At 63.4% G+C, this 23,042-nt stretch overlaps 2 protein-coding genes and 1 long non-coding RNA gene across 8 annotated transcripts in view; 2 read left to right on the top strand and 1 right to left on the bottom strand.

The window, feature by feature from the left end:
* The window catches only part of HCFC1 (host cell factor C1), a 24,631-nt gene extending 10,494 nt beyond the window's left edge, over positions 1–14,137 (top strand). For 2 of the 6 annotated variants that reach the window (XM_027053303.2, XM_053201884.1), the window contains 20 exons: positions 519–698; positions 803–1,162; positions 1,443–1,603; positions 2,106–2,303; positions 2,614–2,838; positions 2,985–3,089; positions 3,589–3,808; positions 4,105–4,247; positions 4,395–4,533; positions 4,696–4,916; positions 5,565–7,050; positions 7,335–7,498; positions 7,997–8,573; positions 8,967–9,287; positions 9,411–9,529; positions 9,615–9,752; positions 10,127–10,312; positions 10,979–11,279; positions 11,836–11,899; positions 12,148–14,137. In XM_027053303.2, the coding sequence (XP_026909104.1) occupies positions 519–698; positions 803–1,162; positions 1,443–1,603; positions 2,106–2,303; positions 2,614–2,838; positions 2,985–3,089; positions 3,589–3,808; positions 4,105–4,247; positions 4,395–4,533; positions 4,696–4,916; positions 5,565–7,050; positions 7,335–7,498; positions 7,997–8,573; positions 8,967–9,287; positions 9,411–9,529; positions 9,615–9,752; positions 10,127–10,312; positions 10,979–11,279; positions 11,836–11,899; positions 12,148–12,187 (5,348 nt within the window). In that variant the 3' untranslated portion in view covers positions 12,188–14,137. The remainder of the gene's footprint in view (positions 1–518; positions 699–802; positions 1,163–1,442; positions 1,604–2,105; positions 2,304–2,613; positions 2,839–2,984; positions 3,090–3,588; positions 3,809–4,104; positions 4,248–4,394; positions 4,534–4,695; positions 4,917–5,564; positions 7,051–7,334; positions 7,499–7,996; positions 8,574–8,966; positions 9,288–9,410; positions 9,530–9,614; positions 9,753–10,126; positions 10,313–10,978; positions 11,280–11,835; positions 11,900–12,147) is intronic. The other 4 variants (XM_053201883.1, XM_053201882.1, XM_027053304.2 and 1 more) reach the window with 4 other exon arrangements.
* LOC113597396 (uncharacterized) lies at positions 13,133–17,235 on the bottom strand. The gene is made up of 3 exons (XR_003418163.2): positions 17,112–17,235; positions 15,782–16,039; positions 13,133–14,750 (listed from the first exon to the last, which is right to left on the bottom strand). It is a non-coding gene; the product is annotated as an uncharacterized LOC113597396 (long non-coding RNA).
* Positions 15,975–23,042, top strand: RENBP (renin binding protein). The gene is made up of 11 exons (XM_027053309.2): positions 15,975–16,140; positions 16,376–16,491; positions 16,665–16,740; positions 16,902–16,977; positions 17,146–17,318; positions 17,901–18,125; positions 18,699–18,780; positions 19,158–19,333; positions 19,924–20,055; positions 22,715–22,802; positions 22,893–23,042. The coding sequence occupies exons 1-11, from the start codon at positions 16,054–16,056 to the stop codon at positions 23,024–23,026; spliced, it is 1,365 nt and encodes a 454-aa protein (XP_026909110.1). The 5' UTR covers positions 15,975–16,053; the 3' UTR covers positions 23,027–23,042.

The following is a 23,042-nucleotide window of genomic DNA, read 5'->3' as shown; positions in this document are numbered from 1 at the left end:
GGCGCGGCGACCATCAAACAGCTCTTCGCCAAGTTCAGTAGGTGATTGACTCTCCCCACGGGCCGGCCCCCCAGCACCCCTGGCTCACCTTGAACCCCGGCTACCACAGGCACGGGAATCAAATTGCCAGGCACCTTATGGTTTAAGTTTGCATTTCGCTTATTTTGAGCGAGGGTATGTATTTTCCCCTAGATCCTCCTGTCGCCTTTTCCGTAACTTGCGTTCCTCTTTGCCCGTCTCTTTTCTACATAGGCTCTTGTGTTGTTTGATGTGCGAGAAGTGAGACCTCTGGCTGTGCGTTTCAAATAGTTTCCCCAGTTTGTGGTTTATAATTACATCTTTTACGGTCTTTTTGCCGTACCGAGTTATCTTTCGTTCGTTCGTTTGTTTTTAATTTAGTACTCTTTAATGACTTCCTGGTTTGGATTCCCCATCCCTGACAGCGAAAGGCCAGAGGGCCACTGGGGGTTGTGGGTTCGCTTGCCGTCCTCACTGACCTCCAACCCCACCGTCCCCAGATACCATGGCCTGGGAGACCATCCTGATGGACACGCTGGAGGACAATATTCCCCGGGCCCGAGCCGGCCACTGTGCCGTAGCCATCAACACCCGCCTGTACATTTGGAGTGGGCGCGACGGCTACCGAAAGGCCTGGAACAACCAGGTCTGCTGCAAGGACCTGTGGTACCTGGAGACAGGTGAGGCGGCTGCACGGGGGCCTGCGGGCCTGCCGCGGCACAGCGGAGCCACAGCGCGGGGCCTCCTGGCGCGACCCCTTCTCACCGGCCGTGCCCTCTTGCAGAAAAGCCACCACCCCCGGCCCGGGTACAGCTGGTACGAGCCAACACCAATTCCCTGGAGGTGAGCTGGGGGGCCGTGGCAACAGCCGACAGTTACCTTCTGCAGCTCCAGAAATATGACATTCCCGCCACGGCCGCTACTGCCGCCTCCCCCACGCCCAATCCGGTCCCGTCTGTGCCCGCCAACCCTCCCAAGAGCCCCGCCCCGGCAGCAGCCGCACCTGCCGTGCAGCCGCTGACCCAGGTAGGCATCACGCTCCTGCCCCAGGCTGCTGCCGCGCCCCCGACCACCACCGCCATCCAGGTCTTGCCGACGGTACCCGGCAGCTCAATCTCCGTGCCCACGGCGGCCAGGACTCAAGGTGAGCGGGGCCTCGCACTTCAGAGGGTAGGGGCTACTCGCCGGGAGGCCGTGTGCCCGAGAGGGCCGCTGAAGATAGCACACCTGGCCGTCGGCGGCACTGGCTTGTGGCCGAGCGCTGGGGCCGGGAGAAAGCTCGGGCCCGCTTGCGGGGACAGTGGCTGAGGGTGTCTGGAAGGACCAGATGTGAAGCGCCAGCAGGTCCCAGAAGCAGTTCGCGTTCGCACCGGGTGCAACGGAGGCTCGGGCCTCTGCTGATGGCCACCTCCTTCCCTCGCCAGGCGTCCCCGCTGTTCTCAAAGTCACCGGTCCTCAGGCCACGACAGGAACCCCGCTGGTCACCATGAGACCTGCCAGCCAGGCTGGGAAAGCCCCCGTCACCGTGACCTCCCTTCCTGCAGGCGTGCGAATGGTTGTGCCCACGCAGAGTGCCCAGGGCACGGTGAGGAGCTGGTGGGTGGGGTGGGATTTCCTGGTGGTTGGTGGCACCCAGCCTTAGTGCCGTTCAGCCTGGGCTTTTCTGGGCCAGGAATGTACCGGTGAGGCAAATTGTTCTCAGTCAGTTAATACGAGTTAATAAGTTGATGCCTCAGAAGGACTTCCCCGCTGTCTGAATCTGATTCAGACGAGGGCATCTTAAACGTGAACTTCCTTGTTTGGAAGCCTGCAGGGAGGACCTAGGCACCTGGGGTTTGACCCAGGGCCAGGAGGAGAGAGCTGTGTCTAATTCTGTGGTCTTTAGAAAGTATCTAGAGCTTCTGGCAAAATCCTGTTGCTGGGCCACTGCACCTGGTTAGCAGCAGGGGCCAAGGTGGGGCCGACAGGTGCTGCTGGGAGGGATGCCGGGCCTCTCGATGGGTTCTGCTGAAGCGTCTGGAGCAGGGGGCGAGGCAGCCTCGGTCCTGGTGCCAAGTGTGGGCTCACGCCCCCTGTGCCCACCGCAGGTGATTGGCAGCAGCCCGCAGATGAGCGGCATGGCCGCGCTGGCAGCTGCAGCTGCCGCCACCCAGAAGATCCCGCCCTCGTCAGCGCCCACGGTGCTGAGTGTCCCAGCAGGCACGACCATCGTCAAAACCGTGGCTGTGACGCCAGGCACCACCACCCTCCCGGCTACTGTAAAGGTAGCCTCCTCGCCGGTCATGGTGAGCATTCCTTGTGCCGGGTTCTGAGCCGGGGCAGCCTCGGGGCCGGGGGCTTCTGAGCGCCGTGTTAAGACAGCAGTCACTCCCTCCGGGCTTTGGACCTGCCCCCGTGGGGCCACCGGCCCGTAATTGCCGCTTGCCACGGGCTCTGGAATGAGTGGGTACTTTTCGGGACGTGGCAGCCTGAGGCTGGCCGCGCTCTCTGTCGGTGCGGGAAAGGCAAAGCCCGGCAAGCTGCTTCGGGCCCCTCTGGGCAGAAGCTGGGCCTCTCCGCCCTGCCCCACTCACGGCTCGTCGCCACCCCTTCAAGGTGAGCAACCCGGCCACTCGGATGCTGAAGACTGCGGCCGCCCAGGTGGGGACGTCTGTCTCCTCTGCTGCCAACACATCCACCCGCCCTATCATCACGGTGCATAAGTCGGGAACTGTGACAGTGGCCCAGCAAGCTCAGGTGGTGACCACGGTGGTGGGTGGAGTCACCAAGACCATCACCTTGGTGAAGAGCCCCATCTCTGTCCCAGGAGGCAGTGCTCTGGTGAGTGACGGGTGCCACCCTGCTGCATGGGGCCGCGACCGGCCTGTGGCGCTACCCCGGGCCTGGGCCCGGGTCAGGAGAGGCCGGACCCAAGCCGTGTTCGTAATTGGTTTCCGGATCACTCCCTGCTCCGTCCTTTGTTTCAGATTTCCAACCTGGGCAAGGTGATGTCAGTGGTTCAGACCAAACCGGTTCAGACTTCAGCGGTCACAGGCCAGGCATCTACGGGCCCGGTGACTCAGATCATCCAGGTGAGCTTGTGGGACCCAGACTCTGACACTCATGAGGGGGCTCCGGGCCACAGGAAGGAGTTGTGTCCCCTCCTGGAGAAGATCCCTCGAGCACGTGTGGTGCAGAAAGTCCTGCTGCTTGGTGCGGTCGCTCTCAGTCTTCAGAACATCCCCTAAGCCGCTCGGGCCACCGGTGGAGAGTAGCCGGAGTAGACTTTCTGCCACAGTTTGCATCGTGGTAGTCGGTGGTGTCCGTTCACCTTGTTCTCCTCTGGCTGTTTTCCTTTTCGAGACATACTTTTTGTTTGGCCTTTTTTTCTGAAATTTAAGTAAGCTTTGTGCCCAGCACACGAGCACAGAGCCCAGCGCTGGGCTTGAACGCCCAACCCTGAGGTCAAGACCTGAGCTGAGATCAAGAGTCGGACCCTTAGTCGGCTGAGCCGCTCTTTGCATCTAGACGTCGTCGTCGTCATCGACGTTGTTGTTGTTGAGTAGGCTTCCACGTGTTTTTCTGTCGCAGACCAAAGGGCCCCTGCCGGCCGGGACCATCCTGAAGCTGGTAACCTCCGCGGACGGCAAGCCCACCACCATCATCACTACCACGCAGGCCAGCGGGGCCGGGACTAAGCCCACCATCCTGGGCATCAGCAGTGTGTCCCCGAGCACCACCAAGCCGGGCACGACCACCATCATCAAGACCATCCCCATGTCGGCCATCATCACGCAGGCCGGTGCCACAGGTAGGGGCCTCCGCGGTGTGCTGGCGAGGGGCCGCTCCAGGAGGCGGACGCCAGACGGGCGGACGGGGGCTGGGCTGCGGCGTGCTTTTGCTTTTGTTCTGCTTTTTCTCTTTCCTCTCTCTCCTTGCCTCTTGTCGCACGTTCATAGGGAGGTGGCGGGGCTGCGGCTGTACCTGGCACTCTGTTTGCAGTGAGGGGCAGTGGGAGGGACTGCTTGGAAGAGGGCCCGAGGGAAGTGGGGAATGGGCGCCGGAGAAGAGGAGCTCCAGAGGCCAAGCCGCCCTTCTCCCGTCCAGGTGTGACCAGCAGTCCGGGCATCAAGTCCCCCATCACCATTATCACCACCAAGGTGATGACTTCAGGAACCGGAGCGCCTGCCAAAATCATCACAGCTGTCCCTAAAATCGCCACTGGCCACGGGCAGCAAGGAGTGACCCAGGTGAGGCGTGCCGGGCCCTCCCCTCACCCCGGTGTCCAGGCCAGGACCCCAGCAGGCCACACGTGTCCTGAGGGGCCTGGGAGGGGGGCAGCCCAGGCTCTAGGCAAGCTGAGAGTGACGCAGGGGCGATTTCCTCTGGCATTCCAGGTGGTGCTAAAGGGGGCCCCCGGACAGCCGGGCACCATCCTCCGCACCGTGCCCATGGGGGGTGTCCGCCTGGTCACCCCCGTCACCGTCTCTGCCGTCAAGCCAGCAGTCACCACGTTGGTTGTGAAGGGCACCACAGGTGTGTAGCCTGTAGGCTGGGCCCGCTTCCCCACAGGAGGGCTGGCGGGGGGCGCCGGTGCCCTCTCCCAGCCCCCCCCCTTCCCTTGGGGTGTGCCGGAGGAGAGCTGCCGGAAGGGAGGAGGCGCGGCCATCGGCCTTACCGCCCCCTTCCTGCCCTTAGGCGTCACGACCCTGGGCACAGTGACAGGCACCGTCTCCACCAGCCTTGCCGGAGCTGGGGGCCACAGTACCAGCGCCTCCCTGGCCACGCCCATCACCACGTTGGGCACCATCGCCACCCTCTCAAGCCAAGTGATCAACCCCACCGCCATCACCGTGTCGGCTGCGCAGACCACGCTGACGGCGGCCGGCGGGCTCACCACCCCCACCATCACCATGCAGGTAGGGCGGCCGGAGAGCACGGCGCTGGGCGGGGGGGGGGGGGGCACACGTCTGTGACCCCAGGCGGGCACGTCTGAGCCCCAGCTCAAGGCTTCTGGGCTTTGTCTTGGGGCCCTGCGCCACATCCTCTTTTCCTCCCCCGCGTTGCACCCGGGGCCCGCATCCCTGTCGCACCACGTGATTCTCAGTCACTGTCTAACCGTCCGTCGTATTGAGATCTCGGACGCGAGGCCTTTCCAGTGGTTGAGCACTGGGCTGTTCGACTCGCGACCTAGAGCACGCGACAGATCCCCTTCACGTGCACATGGCACTTTTCTTCCGTTCGTCCATCTTCAGCTGAGTCCGTAGAAGCGGCAAAGCCTCTGTTGCTGGCCTTTGTGTGGTGCTGGGTTAGCGGGGTTCCCTCCCTGACCCCACAGCCGCTCCCCAGTGCCTGTGGCCTTTGAGGTGGGGACCATGTCTCTTCCCCGGTCCCTGAGCAAGCCAGCGTCTGGGGGTCAGAGGGCAAGCGGGTTCTGGATTGACCAAGGAGGCTGTCCCTTTAGGAGCCGACGTGGTCCCGGCAGCACGGGTGGCGCTACGGGATGGTGGGAGGGACGGGCAGACGGGAAGTTCCCGAGCTGACTTCCCATCTGGCGTCTCCCGCAGCCTGTCTCCCAGCCTACCCAGGTGACGCTCATCACGGCGCCCAGTGGAGTCGAGGCCCAGCCCGTGCATGACCTCCCTGTGTCCATTCTGGCCTCGCCCACCACAGAACAGCCCACGGCCACGGTCACCATCGCCGATTCAGGCCAGGGTGAGGTGCAGCCGGGCACCGTGACGCTGGTTTGCTCCAACCCGCCCTGCGAGACCCACGAGACGGGCACCACCAACACAGCCACCACCACCGTCGTGGCTAACCTCGGGGGGCAGCCGCAGCCCACCCAAGTGCAGTTCGTCTGTGATAGACAGGAGGCGGCCGCTTCTCTCGTGGCCTCGACAGTGGGGCAGCAGAACGGCAGCGTGGTTCGTGTCTGCTCCAACCCGCCGTGCGAGACCCACGAGACGGGCACCACCCACACGGCCACCACCGCCACGTCCAACATGGCTGGGCAGCATGGCTGCTCCAACCCGCCATGCGAGACCCACGAGACCGGCACCACCAGCACCGCCACCACCGCTGTGTCGAGCATCGGCGCCGGCCAGCAGCGAGACCTCCGCCGTGCCTGCGTGGCTGGCACCGCTCCTGCTGTGGTCCGGGTCGGCATGGCCGCCGGGGTGTCAGAGGGAGCCCAGGGCTCCGTCAAGGCCTCGTGCCAAACCCGCCAGACCGGCGTGACCGGTACCGCCATGACTGTGCTGGCCACCGGGGCCCCATGCTCGGCCGGCCCGCTCCTTGGGCCGGCCCTGGCGGTGGAGGCCGGCGGCCGCGCCGCCACCTTCGTGCAGCTGGCCGCCGTGAGTGGCCAGGTCAGACCCAGCGGCCCCGTGGCCGGCTTGAGTCAGCTGGCGTCCGTGGGGCGCCAGCCGGAGGCTCATCACACCCACACGACCAACACCCCCACCACGGTCCGCTCCTCCATGGGTGCCGGAGAGCCCGGCGAGGCACGGGGGACCCCCACAACCGCGTACGAGAGCTCGGCCAGTGGCGCCGTGACTGTGACGGCCCTGGAGGCGCTGCTGTGCCCCTCGGCCACCGCGAGCCAAGTCTGCTCCGACCCGCCGTGCGAGACCCATGACACAGGCACCACCCACACCGCCACTACCTCGAATGCCGGCAGCACCCAGCGGGTCTGCTCCAACCCGCCATGCGAGACCCACGAGACGGGCACCACCCACACGCCCACCACAGCCACGTCCAACGGGGGTGCGGGCCAGCCTGAGGGCGGGCAGCAGCCCCCCGCCGGCCGCCCCTGCGAGACACACCAGACCACGTCCACCGGTACCACCATGTCGGTCGGCGTGGGCGCCTTGCTCCCCGTGGAGTCCGGCTTGGAGGTGGCGGCGCCTCCCTCCATCGCCCCCCAGGCTGCTGCTTCGTTGCTGGCTCCTTTCCCGACGCAGAGGGTGTGCTCCAACCCCCCTTGTGAGACGCACGAGACGGGCACCACACACACGGCCACCACCGTCACCTCGAACATGAGCTCAAACCAAGGTGAGCGAAGGCCGCCAGCCCGGCGTTAATCGTCTCCCCGAGCCCAGGGCTCAGGGGCTGAGGGAGGTGGAAACCGAGAGGTCCCCTTAGCCACAGGCCGGTACTTAGATTTCTTGGGGCTCGGTTTCCCAGCAGAGGGTAGAGTTCTCCAGGTGACAGTGTCCCCTGGGGGCAAAGCCAGGTAGAGGCTCTCGGGCTCCTGCTGACCTGCCTCCCCACCCCTACAGGCCCCTATTGGCCTAGTGCTTGTCACCCTTCTCTCTGCTTGCACCCCTCCTCTGCAGATCCCCCACCAGCCGCCAGCGACCAGGGAGACGTGGAGAGCACCCAGGGCGACAGTGTGAACATCACCAGCTCCAGTGCCGTTACGACAACCGTGTCCTCCACACTGACGAGGGCTGTGACCACTGTGACACAGTCCACCCCAGTCCCGGGCCCCTCGGTACCGGTAAGAGCCCCGGGAGGATCCCCTCGTACCTCCTCTCTGCTGCTCACGGCACCCGTGGCCTGTACCATTCCCGAGTTGGACACCAGGTGTCGCTCTTGCACCGAGCACGCTGCCGTTCTTCGGCCCTCTTGCTGACCATAAAAGGGCCGCCTGGGGCACCCAGGCCTAGCGTCTTGCAGACGCTTCTGTTTCCTTCGTGTTTCCCATGGCTTGTCATTTGGCAGTAACCTGTAAGAGGGACACAGCGGGAACCTGGGTGCCCCTTTGGCTAGACCAGGAAGCGTCTCTGAGGATGGGTGAAGATCAGCCAGCAGGTCCCAAGGGTCTCTCTCTTCATGCTGCATTCGCTCTCTCTCAGTCACCTGCTGCCCCTCCCCGTTGAATGGGGTTTTGCTGGCCCACGGAGAGTGAAAGTCGAGGCCTACAGGGAAGGATGAAGGCTGCCTGCTTCTGGCCGCTCCCTCCTCCTCGCTGACGGGGGCTTCTCTCCCTTTCTAGAAGATCTCATCAATGACTGAGGCTACCCCAGGGGCTCTGACCACCGAAGTCCCCATCCCAGCCACGATAACAGTGACCATAGCCAACACAGAAACTTCTGACATGCCCTTCTCTGCTGTTGACATCCTGCAGCCCCCAGAGGAACTCCAGGCCTCGCCAGGGCCCCGCCAGCAGCTTCCGCCACGGCAGCTCCTGCAACCCGCCTCCACGCCCCTGATGGGGGAGTCCGCCGAGGTCCTGTCAGCCTCCCAGACCCCTGAGCTCCAAGCCGCCGTGGATCTGAGCGGTACAGGGGACCCGTCTTCGGGCCAGGAGCCCGCCAGCTCCGCCGTGGTGGCCACTGTGGTGGTCCAGCCGCCCCCGCCTACGCAGTCTGAAGTAGACCAGCTGTCGCTTCCTCAAGAGCTGATGGCCGAGGCCCAGGCAGGCACCACCACCCTCATGGTGACGGGGCTCACCCCCGAGGAGCTGGCGGTCACCGCTGCCGCTGAAGCAGCTGCCCAGGCTGCAGCCACCGAGGAGGCCCAGGCCCTGGCCATCCAGGCGGTGCTCCAGGCTGCGCAGCAGGCCGTCATGGGTAGGTGCTGGGTGGGGGGGCAGCTCGCCACTCTGTCTTTGTCGAGGCCATACGGGAGACCCAAGGGGGAGACGGGGCCCTCGAGCGGAGCAAAGACACGGGGTTCTGGAGCTTCCCTGCTGACAGCTCTGGCCGGATGGCCGCAGTGATGGGCGGCCTGAGGAGAGGTGGCTCAGTCCACAGCAGGCGGCCTGAATCAGATGTGACGGCAGCGGGGTGGGGGACCAGTGCGGCGGCTTGGCCGGGCCGGGCACGGCACCCAAAAAGTTAGGCAGGGTCCCTTGGGCTGGGGAGGGCCCGGAAACAAGGTCTGCAGGCCTGCGGCCGGCGACAGATTGCCCTGGCCGGCGCTCCTCTTGAGTAGCGTCTCTCTCCCCTCCCGCCCCCCCGGAGCAGGCACCGGGGAGCCCATGGACACATCTGAGGCGGCGGCGGCCGTGACGCAGGCCGAGCTGGGCCACCTGTCCGCCGAGGGCCAGGAGGGCCAGGCCACCACCATCCCCATCGTGCTGACGCAGCAGGAGCTGGCCGCTCTGGTGCAGCAACAGCAGCAGCTGCAGGAGGCACAGGCCCAGCAGCACCACCACCTGCCCACCGAGGCCCTGGCGCCTGCCGACAGCCTCAACGACCCGGCCATCGAGAGCAACTGCCTCAACGAGCTGGCCGCCGCCGTCCCCAGCACCGTGGCCCTGCTGCCCTCCACAGCCACTGAGAGTAAGCGGGGCCGGCCAGCCGACGCGTGTGGTGTGGCCCGAGGGCAGCCCACCCACCCCCCCCCCCCACCCGTGGCAGCCGGGTGTCTGGGGCCGTGCCCGCTGACGTCTTCTTTCCTCGCAGGCCTGGCTCCGTCCAACACATTTGTGGCCCCCCAGCCGGTCGTGGTAGCCAGCCCTGCCAAACTACAGGCCGCGGCGACCCTGACTGAAGTGGCCAATGGCATCGAGTCCCTGGGCGTGGTGAGTCTTGTACGACGGGGCTTCGGGGGGTGCTGCCTTTGCACCCCAGAGGCTGAGGGTGTGAGCCCTCCTTCTCCTCTTCCAGAAGCCAGACTTACCGCCCCCGCCCAGCAAAGCCCCCGTGAAGAAGGAGAACCAGTGGTTCGACGTGGGCGTTATTAAGGGTACCAACGTAATGGTGACACACTATTTCCTGCCACCAGACGATGCCGTCCCGTCCGACGTAAGTTTTCCTGGGAGCCGATGCCCTTGGCGGGGTGGATCCTGGCCGTGAGGCAGGTATCCAGGCTCGTGGGAACCTCGGAAGCTTCCCAGGGTTGCCTGTCTCGGGGCCGGTCCCGAGCACAGCCAGGCGTAGAGCCTTCTCCACGCGCTTTTCCTGCGCCTCTCGAAGCAGCAGAGGAGCGCAGGCTTGGCCCCCTCCCGCCGCTGCCAGCCCTTTCCCCGTCTCCCTCTCCCACGTGGGTCCGCATCTTTCCCGGGATAGGACGCTGCTCTGCTGGCCCCAGAGCCCCACCCCAGAACTGCGGGCTCAGCAGCGGGGTTTACGCGCCTCTCTTCTCTCTCTCTCCCTGCTCTCTCGGCCTCTTGTGCCAGGATGACTCGGGCGCCGTCCCCGACTACAGCCAGCTGAAGAAACAGGAGCTGCAGCCGGGCACGGCCTACAAGTTCCGTGTCGCTGGGGTCAACGCCTGCGGCCGGGGGCCCTTCAGCGAGATCTCTGCTTTCAAGACGTGTCTGCCCGGCTTCCCGGGGGCTCCCTGTGCCATTAAAATCAGCAAAGTGAGTCTCGCCGTGGGGCGGGCCTATCCCTAGCTCGTCCCCCGCCTGCCCGCGGCAGGGCGGGCCCAACCTCAGTCCACACACGGGGTGCTCCCTTCTGTGCTGGGCCACGTGGGGGTGACTCAGCAGGGGCCCCAGGACGCGGACTGTCTGCCGGTCATGGAGTGCAGCTTCTGGTCCTGGCTGTCACCGGTTGCTGGAGTGACGGGGGCAGATTCCTTCCGGCTCCCCGCCATCCTCCTGCTCCCTGACACGGCAGCTCGTGTTCGGTGTGGGTCTGTTACGTGCCGCGTTCCCCGTGGCTCATTCGGAGGTCTGGGACCTGATGAGGAAACTGAGGCACCGAGAGGCTAAGTGCCAAGTCGCACGTTAGGTGGCAGAGCAGGTGGATGAAGGCTGTGTCTTCAGTCCCCGCTCGTTTTATTTTGTTGTTACGCCGGGCCGCCTTCCAGGTTGGGGCAGGCGAGGCCACGTCCTCCCAGCTCCTCGCGTTTGCTGTGTCTACCGTGAGACGGGTCCGTTGTGTCAGGAAGAGGGGCGGAGTCTGAGCAGTGGGTTCTGGAAGCTGTGACGCGTTCTCGCTCCTCTGTCCCTGGGCGGGCAGACGGAGATCGAGGTATAAAGGCCAAAGAAGGCATGGCTTGACCTCTGCCCCCTTGCTTCTAGAGTCCAGATGGTGCTCACCTCACCTGGGAGCCGCCGTCCGTGACGTCCGGCAAGATCATCGAGTACTCGGTGTACCTGGCCATCCAGAGCTCGCAGGCCGGTGGCGAGCCCAAGAGCTCCGCCCCGGCCCAGCTGGCCTTCATGCGGGTGTACTGCGGGCCCAGCCCCTCCTGCTTGGTGCAGTCGTCCAGCCTCTCCAACGCCCACATTGACTACACCACCAAGCCCGCCATCATCTTCCGCATCGCCGCCCGCAACGAGAAGGGCTACGGCCCTGCCACCCAAGTCAGGTGGCTGCAAGGTGGGTGTCGTCCGTCAGGCTCCTTGGCCGAGCCTCGGGTGGGGTGGGCTGACCTGGCCCCAAGCGGGACTTTGGAGCTTTGTTATAGACTCAAGGGAGGTGGCCTCGGGTGCTAGGGAGGAGTTGGAGGGCGGCGGGAGGGGCACCTTGCCTCCTCTGTGGGCTCGGGGAATGCTGTCCAGGGTTGTTTGAGGCGAGATAGGGACGGCGAGAACTTGAAGTAGGAGGCACAGGGTGAGGCCCGAGCCCAGGCGGCGGGGGGGTGGGGGGGAGCGGAGGCCCCGGGATGCCCTGTCAGGTTTTGTGCCAGTTCCCCTGAGGCTGATGACGGGAGGACAGGGAGGGCCTCGGAGCCTGAGCCCGGGGGCGACCGCGGGAGGTGGCACACGCAGGCCGAGTGGCCGGCTGCCGACTCGGGCCGACGGGCTCTGGAGCTTGCGGGCGGGGGCCACGCTGTCCCCACGGTGGCCCTCTCGGCCTGTGTGCTGCCATGTGGCTGAAGCCGTCCTGCCTGCCCGCCTCACCGAGCTGCTTACCGTGCCGTCTTTCCCTTCAGAAACCAGTAAAGACAGCTCCGGCGCCAAGCCAGCCAGCAAGCGGCCCATGTCCTCTCCGGAAATGTAAGCAGAATGCCCCTTTCGGGAACCTTCTAAGGCTGGGGGTTGAAAGGCTGGGGGCTCAACCACTGGGAAGAAGGAGCAGTGGTGATAGTATGGCTCTTCTCTTCCCTAGAAGGATTGGAGAGTGCTAACTGGGTATGAACTCCTACCAGGCCCCGACCACAGAGGTTCGAGTCCCTCCCGCGGTTTCCCAGCACTGCCGGGACCCTTGCTGATAGTGTCTTTCCTCTTTCTTTTCTTCTTCCAAGGAAATCCGCTCCAAAGAAATCTAAGGCAGATGGTCAGTGAGAGGCAGCTCCCTGCTCCTGGATTCTTCGCCAGACCCCCCCTCTGCTTCAGGAACGCCACCTGCCAGGGCCCACCCACCCCACCCACCCGGCGCTCAAACTTCACCCTCAGGAGCCACTGGCCGCCACTCATTCTCTCTCCCTTTCTGTTTTTAAAATAATCTCAAGAAAGCACATTTTATCATTGCCGCGGGTGGGAGCAGAACCCAGATCTGGAAGAGCAGCGAGCACGTCCGGTGGCAGTGAGCCCCCGACCCCAGCCACGCCGGGGCCCTCGACGGGCGCTACACAGACTTTGGACAAAGAAGACAGAACGGAGAGCGTGCCTCTTGCAGCTTCTCCCCCTTGGTTCTCGGGAGGGGGGGCGGCCCGGGGCAGAGGGGGTGTGGCAAGGAAGCGGAAGGAAGCCGGCCCCAGCCCCTCCCCTGGCCTGAGAAGACCGGGGGCGCCCGCGCACCACATGTCCCATCTCCTTCCGTTTTACCTGTTCCCTTTGCATCTCCGCCACCTGGCGGCCCGTGCTTGAGCTTTGTCCAGCCCCGTCAGCCTGGCGATTTCTCAGCGGCCTTTGTACTCCGACCCTCTCCCCTTCCCTCTTCTTTCCTGGGTAGAGAGCTAGAACGCAAGAAGAAAGAGAAAGGAAGGGGGAAGAACCGGCCCCTGGTGGTGGCCTGAGCAGTGTTCTGTGCAAATCTCCTGACTCCCGGCGGGGCGGAGGGCAGCCCCCAGCGAGCCCGGCTTTGGCCCCTGGGTCGGGGTAGGGGCCACACCACCAACTGCTGCATTTGTTGTATTTTTTTTTTAAGTTGGAATTGATGAAGTTAACATTTTTATTGTAATTTTAGCCTTAGTGTGTGGGGTTTTGTCCCTTTTTCATTGTTGTTAGTTGTGTACAGAACGTGTATCTTTTTCTTTCTTTTCTTTTCTTTTTTTTTTTTTTTTTAACTTTTACTTTTTTCTCTTTGGCTAAGCCTTGGCAGGGATCTTTCTGGAAGAAAAGCTGGGGGCAGCCCAGGCAGGAGAGGTGTGGACTCTCCCCTGTAGGCATGATGTTTGCCGCCTGGCCCAATTTCCTCTTGCTGGCCCCTGCTGTCTGCCCCTTTGCCCGTCCCCAGGCCTCTGGGACAAGGGAGGAGGGAGCTGGCGAAGCTCGAAGCTCACTCCCCTCGGGCGATTGCTCCACACTTGTAGGACTGAGCTTGACAGTTGCCGGAGGAGGAGCAGGTCCTGGCCCGTCCCCCCCTGCCCTCCGCCCCCGGGCCCCCTCCCTGGCATGACCTGCTCGGCTGTCTGCCGCCCTCGGCCGCCAAGCTTCCCGCAGCGGCCGTCTCCACGCAGAGTGGTGTCCAGAGCAGTGGGGTCCGGGGACGGAGGGGAGCTCAGTCTCCAAGGCGGCCCGGGAGGGAGCCCGGGGAAGAGGCGGGCTATCAGCACCAGCCAGCGGTTGTATACATTTGCAGGGCCGTGGCTGTCCTCCCAGGGCCAAACCCAGGTGGCCCGGGGCTCTGACCAGTGTGGCTGGCGGTCCGGCTCTCTGCCCCGCACCCAGGCTTCAGGCTCGTGAGCAGGCTGTGAGGGACAAGTTCAAGCGAGCAGCCAGTCTCTCCGGACCCCCCACCTCCCCATCTCCGCCCTGGAGACGCAGCCGCGGTGAGGGGCCTGGCCTGCGCATGGCCCTGCCGCTGGCCCGCACCTTCTGGGGCCTCTGGTTCGTTGTATTATAGTAGATTTCGCTGTGGAAAATGTCACGTTTAGTCCGTCACCTTGGAGCCCACTCGCCTGGTCCTGTCGTTTTCCCTGTCCCCTCTCCTGAGCGCCCTTGGATTTCTCTTGTTTCTGAGAACAGTACACCCGTTCATCTATTGTAGAGTAACCCCTGTGACTCAATATTACCATAGTGCGATGTCGTTTTGTGCTATTTTGAACAATTAAAAGACTTTTTTTGAAATAAGCACCTTCTGTTTTACTGTGTCTGGGCTCATGGGACTTCGAGGCCAGGGGTGTGACCCTCCCCCAGGGCTGCCTGCCCCACCTGGGCGCCTCTCCATCCAAGACTGCTTCCCAAGTTTCAAGGGTCTGCCAAGGCCCCTGGCCCTTGGGACTGAGCTGGGCCAGGGCCTGGTTGCCCGCAGAAGGTCCCACGGTAGCCGGGGTTTAGAACACAGGAGGAGTGCCCTGGGCAGCCGCTCCCGACTCCCTGTCTAGAGAGCGGGTCATCGGCCACAGGCCTCCGTGAATGGCTGGGGAGGACTGAGCTGGGCTCTCTCGCGGTGTCCGCTCCCCAGGACGCACGGGTATTGCCTGCGGGGTGGTTCCCGTGTCCGAGGCCCAGCAGGTGCCACTGGAGCGGATCCTCTCCTGCCCGGGCTCCATCCTGCACATGGGCCAGGCCCCGGAAAGAGAAGGAACGGAACTCTCTCGAAGTAGCTCCTCGCAGCCCCGCTGCTGGCGCAATTGCCAGGGTGGGTGGTGTGCCGGGGTTAAACGGGCGGGGTTGGTACTTCCCGCCAACCAGCCAGGAGGGGCTGTGCCGCATCCCGTCACTCTTGCCGGGGACCCAAGGGCTGTGGGGAGAGGCCGTCCTCGTCACCCTCTCATCTAGTCACTCCCTCTCTCCCCTCGCGTGCGTGTACCCACGCGGTGCCAGCTCATGGCCACCTCTCTCGGGAAGCCTCCCAGGGTAATCTCCCCCCCGGTGCTCCCTCCACCGGGTTCACGGTGTCTTGTGTTGGGTCCTGTCCCGTCCATCTTGACACCAGGAGCCATGGCTCCGTCTTCCCCACGGCACCAGCTCTGATCTGGTTTGGAGCCCAGGCGTCTCCAGGGGGCAGGGACCCAGGGAGACGGCAGACATGTGTCCCTCAGGTTGGAGCAGCGGGAACAATGCCCCTGTGTGGGAGGATGCACACCAGCTGGTGCAAAGGGTCCACGTGGGGCTGGCCCCAGAAGGGGAGGGCCCGTGCAGACGTGCCAGGCGTGCGACAGACGGCTCTGTGGATGCTTGCACTGGGGACGGCCGCCCGGGTTCTTTCCACCCGCCACTCCACCATCCCTCGGCCCGCAAGGCACTCGGGGCCGTGTCACTACAGCATCTTTGGTGCCGGCTCACATCTGAGCACAGCGCTCTGCAGCCTTCTGGGGAGAGGCCCATGCGCGCGGGGAGGAGTGGGGCCAGTCTTCTGCCTCGGGACTGGCCAAGGCGCCGTCCGTTGGACCCAAGGCCAGGAACCTTGGAACCTCCCACATACCAAGGCTTGCCCTTGGCTAGGCATGACGGGGACGGACGGACTGCAAGGAAGGCAGGGAAGAGGCTGGACGTGAAGGGAAATACCATGAATACTGACAACACGCATCTGTGAGCGGGGCGGGGGGGTACAAGCCCCGTTGGACCCAAAGCCAGCACCTCCCCTAAGCACGAGCTGGGGCCACCGCTCTGGGCTGCCTTGCCCTGCCCAGCCCCTGCCCAGCCCCTGCCCAGCCCCTCCCCCACTCGCCCGTCATCCCAACTCAGTTGAAGGGTGGTGAGAGGTGGCTGGGAGCCCATGTGAGGGAGTCGGCCCCGCGTTCCCCGTCCCAGACTGTCCCGCCAGCTCACCCAGCATTTCTCCCCAGGAGGACCTTGAGCCCAGGGCGCCCAGCAGCGGCCACTGCCCGCCTCCTTTCCGACTCCGGGGCCCGAGGGGTCTGGGCCGGGCCAGCGTGGGGGCGGTGCCGGAGCACGGGGGGCGGAGTCGTGCGACCGCCAAGCCCCGCCCCCAGGCTCTGCGGCACCTCCCGGAGGAGGGGTCGGGTGGGGCGCCGCTGGGTCAGCTGAATGACAGTCACGGGACAGCGACCAGCTCCTTCTGGCTTCCTGGAGAAGGACGGATGAGCGGGGGTCTCCGAGTGCGGCAGCCCAGCGGTGGGGCCCGTAGTGGGGACGGCGTTGTCATGAAGGGTTCCCGGGACGGTGGGGTCAGTCCTGGGGCCGGTCCTGGGCCAGAGGGCAGCCTCCCGCACGGGTGCGGGGAGACCGTGAGGTCTGGGTCCCGAGGCCTGGGGGCCTAAGGGGGGCGGGTCAGGTGGTCCTGGGGTCCACAGGAGCCTGGGGTGACTTGGGACACAGAGGAACCTGTTGAGGAGGTTGGGGCCTGGGAAGCTGGGGACGTCTGTGGGGCAGCTGGGTCTCCAAGTCCCAAGTTCCCCTCAGGACATGGAAAAGGAGCAGGAGCGGGAGGGTCTGCAGGCCTGGAAGGAGCGCGTGGGGCAGGAGCTGGACCGCGTGGTGGCTTTCTGGGTGGAGCACTCCCACGACCAGGAGCATGGGTGCGTCTCCCCCTTGTGGTGTCCTCAGCAGGGGTCTTTGCCCCTCCTGAGCCCCCACCTCGCTCTCCGCGGACCCAGATCTGCCGAGCCCCGCAGGGCGGTGGGGCGGGGGTGGTGTGTGTGTGTGTGTGTGCAGCCCCTCCTCCGCTTCACTGATACTGTGCCTCCCACAGGGGGTTCTTCACGTGCCTTGGCCGAGACGGGCAGGTGTATGATGACCTCAAGTATGTGTGGCTGCAGGGGAGGCAGGTAGGGGACGTCAGCTCCGCCTGTCCGCGGTCCACACGCACACGAAGCCGGTCCCCTCCACGCTCTTCCTCCCATGACGGCGGCACCTGAGCACTGCTCGTCCCAGCCCTGAGGACCCCGCTGCTCCCCACTGAAGCCAGATTCCCTCTGCTCCCCCACAGGTGTGGATGTATTGTCGCCTGTACCGCAAACTCGAGCGCTTCCGCAGCCCCGAACTTCTGGACGCGGCAAAAGCAGGTATCCCCTCCCCTCCCCCCATCTCCCCAGAGGCACCTCCAAGTGTACTCTAGTTCCTAGAGAGGTCTAGAAGCAGCGAAGGGCCTGGGGACGCTCACGGGTGGGAAGGAAGGGGAAGGTGGCAGTGTCCTCACCTGAGTTCTAGCAGGCCGACTTCTCAACCACCAGGTGGCGAATTTTTGCTGCGTTATGCCCGAGTGGCACCTCCTGGAAAGAAGTGTGCCTTTGTACTGACGCGGGACGGCCGCCCGGTCAAGGTGCAGCGAACCATCTTCAGCGAGTGTTTCTACACCATGGCCATGAACGAGCTGTGGAGGGTGACAGGGGAAGCGCGTTACCAGGTGTGTGGGAGGAAGGCTGCACGTGGGTCTCCCTGATGCATTCCAGTCCTGGGTACCAGCGTTCCCCGGCCTGGGCTCTGCCTGCAGGCTGGGTCTCTTATCAAAGTCAATCCTCTCTTCGGCCCCCCCCCCCCCCCGGGGCTGCTGGCTACACCCCCCTCGCGGTGCTGTATTGTCACCGGTGGCCCCTCCCAGAAGTCTCTACCTCTGAATCCCTACACTGGGCACCAGGCATAAAGGGACCAATCCTTGCCCTGCCCTGGCCGGGAGGGAGCTCTCCCTCCTCCCTGGAGCCCCCTGTGCTTTCAGACCTGACCTGGATGCCTGGCAGTGGCCTGCACCCACACACTGGGAACCCCCGAGGCAGGGTGGGGCAGATCCACCCCGGCCCCCAGCACCCGACACGACGCTGGGCCCAGAGTCGGCCCTCGGTGAAGGCGTCCCATGAGTGGGTGGGAGGAGGGGGCTCTCCCCCCACCCCCACCCCCGCCCCGGTCAGGACCCCACCCCCAGGCAGGACCTCAGGGACCGGGATGCGGCCTCAGCCCCGACCTTCCCCTCGCCTCCCTTCTCCCGACCCAGAGCGAAGCAGTGGAGATGATGGAGCAGATTGTGTACTGGGTGCGGGAGGACCCATCGGGGCTGGGCCGGCCCCGGCTCCCCGGGGCCCCGGCCTCCGAGTCCATGGCGGTGCCCATGATGCTGCTCAACCTCGTGGACCAGCTGGGGGAGGCAGACGAGGAGCTGGCGGGCAACTACGCGGAGCTGGGGGACTGGTGCGCCCAGAGGATCCTGCAGCATGTCCAGGTTGGGGATGCGTCCGGGGGCCGGGAGGCGGACGCTGGCCGCCAGGACGGGTCTCGGGGGGCTGGGGAGCAGGGGATCCCCACTCCCCACCCCCTGCAGCACCTCCTTGGCTCACGCCCCACCACCGCCACCCCAGCTGGGCGCCGATGGTCCCCTTTACGCATGGGGAGACACGGAGGCCAGGGAAGCGCAGGACCCTACACCCTGGGGAAGGCGGAGGGCCCAGGGGAGCTCCGGAGGGAGGGGCCAAGGGCAGGAGGGAGGGTGTCAGAGCCCCTGGCGTGTTAGAGGGAGCAGGAGACCTGGCCAGAGCCAAGTCCTTCCGGGCCTCTGTGGGCAGGCCCAGGCCACCCAGTCTCGGCCCCCATTCAGTGTGTCCCCCTTCCCACCTCTCAGGGCCCAGCCCGAAGCAAGGGTCAGAATGCACCCAGGCCCTTGGGCCTCTTCTCAAATTTCCCCTGTGAGCCCGGCCTGCCCAAGACTGCAGGTGACAGAGGGGAGGGAGGGGGCATCTTTCTGGTTGGATGGCAGGGGCTGAAGGCACATTTAGCTTCTCTGTTCCTCCCGCGACAGAGGGATGGACAGGCTGTGCTGGAGAATGTGTCAGAGGATGGTGAGGAACTTTCTGGTTGCCTGGGGCGACATCAGAACCCAGGTGAGGAGTAGGGTGGGCTGGGGGTGGCCCAGGAGGAAGGGAACGCTCACTCTTGGGTTCTGGGCTTCAGGTGTGGGGAGTGCCTGGGGGCTGCCTTGAGCCCTCTGTGCCCTCCACCTGCTGCTGAGGACCAGGCAGGGAGGCAGGGACAGACCTCCCAGGCTGGGGTGTCAGCAGCAGGAGAGGGAGTCGAGGACAGACGGCGAGGGCAAACTTTCTGCAGGGGGGTGGCCGTTGGGCCCACTAAGGGCGACTCCTGCTGTTAGTGAAGGAGAAAGGGAGCCGCCTGCGGGCAGCACAGGGGGGGTTGAGCTCCCCCACCCCTTCCCCTGCTTGGGGAAGGCTCTTCTGTCTGCCTCACTTGGAACCCTTGTCAGGCCATGCGTTGGAGGCCGGCTGGTTCCTGCTCCGTCATGCCATCAGGAAGGGCGATCCCGAACTTCGAGCCCATGTTATCGACAAGTTCCTGCTGTTGCCTTTCCGCTCTGGGTGGGACCCTGACCACGGAGGCCTCTTCTACTTCCAGGATGCGGATGGCCTCTGCCCCACCCAGGTGGGAATGCGCCCGGGGCCCACGGTACTAGCCTGTTCAAGGCTGTCTTCGCCGGGAGGCGGGTGCTGTCATCACCCATTTCAGAGGGGGACCTGGGTCTCAGAGTGATGAACTTGCCCCGTGTGACCCTGGTGACAAACTCTTGACTTCTAGGCCGGTGGCCCTCAACCTCACGTACGTCCCCCTCATCCTTGAAAGGCGCTCTGGGTGATTCTGCGGCCTCAGCAGCTGGGGCAGACTTGCCCCTGCAGAGGGTGACTGAGCCTGCCACCGGCAGGAGCCGAGTGTCCAAGAGGCTTTAGACAGACTGACAAGAAGACGGGATTTCGATTCTAGGGTTAAAGGAGAGGTCACCCCACCCTGGCCCTTCGGAAGGGGCTGCGTGGGGTGCATCCCGTTCAGGAAGCTAGTCCCATTCAGAGGGGCTGTTCAGACCCTCAGAGACATCCATCCTACGATGAAGCTCCAAGTGCTTGGGCCGGATGGGTCTGAGCCGTGATCTGGAGAATGGGGGTGGCTTTCCTGCTGACAGAGGTGGCAGAGGGTGGGACCCAGGGCCCTCAGACCCCGCCACTGCTTTGTGCTTTCAGCTGGAGTGGGCCATGAAGCTCTGGTGGCCCCACAGTGAAGCCATGATTGCCTTCCTCATGGGCTACAGTGACAGCGGGGACCCTGCCTTACTGCACCTCTTCCGCCGGGTGGCTGACTACACCTTCCGCCAGGTGAGTGGGCTCCCGGCTCGGCATGGGTGTGGAGGAAACAGCGGGTAGCCCTTCCTCCCCGGGCCTTTCTGGCCGTGGGAGGACGGTGGGCTGGGCTGGGGAGGCTGACCCCACACCCCCTTCTTCTCCCCCACACTGGACACGGTCCCTCGGCCGGTCTGGGTTCCTAGAGGTCCGGACCCTCTAGTCAGTCAGCAAAGCGGCCGGTCTGGAGCTGGTGTTTCCACGGGAGGAGGGGCAGAATATAAACAAGGAAATACGGGTCGTGGCGGGGGGGGGGGGGCAGTGCGAGTGGGAAAGAATACAGGCAGGAGTCCTTTTGCACGGAGGAGTTACCTTGTGTGATTCAGGCATTCCTGGGTCCGGGGGCTTTGGGAGGGAGACTCCAGACTGCGGGCAAAAGCAGGGAGGTAGGAGACTGTAGCTATCCATCCTGGCTGGTGAGGACAGGGGCCCAGCCTGGGGTGCGAGCGGCAGTGGGCAGAGGGGTCAGAGTCTGGTCAAGCAGGCAAGGTCTGGGCTGGCCACGATCACTTGGGTGTCATAAGAATATAGACGATACTGTGAGCCGTGAGGCAAAGTAAGCTTTTGAGACAGGAGAGGAAAGAGGGAATACGAGGGCCCGGCCAAGGTGGCAAGAATGAATCAGCTGTGAGGTAGGAAGGAAGCCAGGGGTCCCTCAGAGGCCAAGCACCGTGAACAGAGTGACATACCAGCTGCCGCTCAGGGGACACCTTGGCTGTTGCGCCTGGTGATGAATGAAGATTCCTGATGTGTTTCTCAAGCCATGATGCACTCCACTGGTAAACCCCAGCACAGGAGGAACTATAGGGGGTCTCGTTCTGGGGTGTGTGGGCTTTGAAACGTGGGAGAAAATGACATCCCCATTTGCGCTGACCTCTGATTGGAATTCAGCACTCGCCTCCACAGTGGTATTAGCAGTGCCCGACTTTGTCACCGGTAGAAATCCCCAATGTGTTCACATTCCACGGCAGGTAGAGAGGCATCTCCAATATTGCACGCACACATCACGGCTTCCAAACACGGCATCAGGACAACTGAGGCTATTAATGTGGAATGCGTTCATAAACAACATGTGTTAGAGGCCAGCAGTGTTAATTGCATAAAGCAAAGTCTAAAGAATACGTTTTCAAGAGCTTGTGATAGCATTGAGCAATTGCAAAGGTTATCACCAACAGGTAAATCATTACGCGCTACCCAACATAACAGAATACCTAAAGCAATAATTCAGATATCCATGGAAAACCTGGACAGGAAAACAGGTACATTCTTCCTGTGGCAGATCGAGTAGTGGAAAAATAAAGGACATAAACAAAGTCACTAGAGAAATGACATGAATAGACACAGCTCATAGGCCCGAATTTATTTTTTTTAGTGCTTATTTATGTAAAAAAATTTTTTTAATGTTTATTTATTTTTGAGAGAGACAGAGACAGAATGTGAGTGGGTTAGGGGCAGAGAGAGAGGGAGACACAGAATCCAAAGCAGGCTCCAGGCTCTGAGCTGTCAGCACAGAGCCTGATTTGGGGCTTGAACTCACAAACCTTGAGATCGTGACCTGAGCCAAAGTTGGATGCTCAACCAGGGCCCCCCAAGTGTTTATTTATTTTTTAGAGGGAGAGCAGGTGCATGAGCAGGGGGGAGGGACAGAGAGAGGGGGATCTGAAGCTGACAGCAGAGAGCCCAATGCGGGGGCTCAAACTCACAAACCTCGTGATCACAACCTGCCCCGAAGTCAGTCGCTCAACCGACTTGAGCCACTCACGTACCCCACAGAGGCATCAGTGTAAAGACATTTTGATAGTGAACTTCAATGTCATTGATTTCGTCTATGATGGTTCCGAGAAGGGGTCCGTCGAAGTGTCTCTGAGGGTAGGAAGCAGAGGGGCCTAGGCCAGGGCTTTGAGGTCCATCCTGGGTGTCTGGGTGGAACTAACAGGCCCGAAGGGGATAGGTGCCTGATGGTAATGCTGGCAGAGAGAAGGAAGGCACACAGAATAATAGGTCGACGGAGCTGCTGGGAAGGGGCAGGCTTCAGGTAGCTCTGAGGGAGGGGAAGATGTATTTGGGACCCATGGGGAGGCAGCCAAGAGTGGGATCTCGGTGCTGGGTGTCTACAGTGTCATGTACTGGAACACAGGCTCCGAGTAAGTAACTTGCTACAAAGTTACTTTTGCTTTTTCCTATCAGTTGTATTGAGGTACACTGTATATACACAGTAAAACATGTCCATCTGAAGTGTTCCAATCATTTATAGAACGCACGCGTCTCTCTCTGTGACCAGCAGCACTATCACGATATATTACATTTATGTCGTCACCCAAACAGGGTGCTTCTTAGTCCTTCTTGTAGCGTTTCAGATCACAGCCTGGAGCCCCTTCCCCCAGCGGGTTATCTCGCGGCCCACTCCCAGCCCCAGGCAGAAAGGAAAAGCCCCACGTTTTCATCTGTGTCCCGGACACCATCTCACCTTTAAAAGCACTGATTCTGGAGCCACGTTACCTGGGGCCCGCCCCGGCTCTGACCCCCGGGTTGCCGTGCGGTGGGGACGGTGGGCCCCTCTTTCCCTGGCCCCGTGGCACCTGGGAGCCCCCCCCCCCCCCCGCAGGCGCTGGCTGTCACGGTCTTGTTATTCCAGTTTCGCGATCCTGAGTACGGTGAATGGTTTGGCTACCTGAACCGAGAGGGGAAGGTCGCTCTCACCATCAAGGGGGGTCCTTTCAAAGGTGAGTGGGGGACAGGGCAGGGCCGCAGGGGCTCGGGGCAGTCGGCCACCCCTGCACCTCCCGACCCGCTGTCGTGCCTCCCCGCTGCAGGCTGCTTCCACGTGCCGAGGTGCCTCGCCATGTGCGAGGAGATGCTGGACGCCCTGCTGAGCCGCCTCGCCCTGGCCCAGAGCCCCGGCACGCAGTGCACTCCCGCCGCCCCCAGCCCCGAAGGCGCGAAATAAAACCGAGCGTGCTCCA

This window comes from Acinonyx jubatus, chromosome X, assembly GCF_027475565.1.
Source record: "Acinonyx jubatus isolate Ajub_Pintada_27869175 chromosome X, VMU_Ajub_asm_v1.0, whole genome shotgun sequence".
In the NCBI taxonomy this organism is placed as follows: domain Eukaryota; kingdom Metazoa; phylum Chordata; class Mammalia; order Carnivora; family Felidae; genus Acinonyx; species Acinonyx jubatus.
The sequence above is the reverse complement of the archived record's forward strand: the minus strand, read 5'-3'. Positions and strand labels throughout refer to the sequence as shown.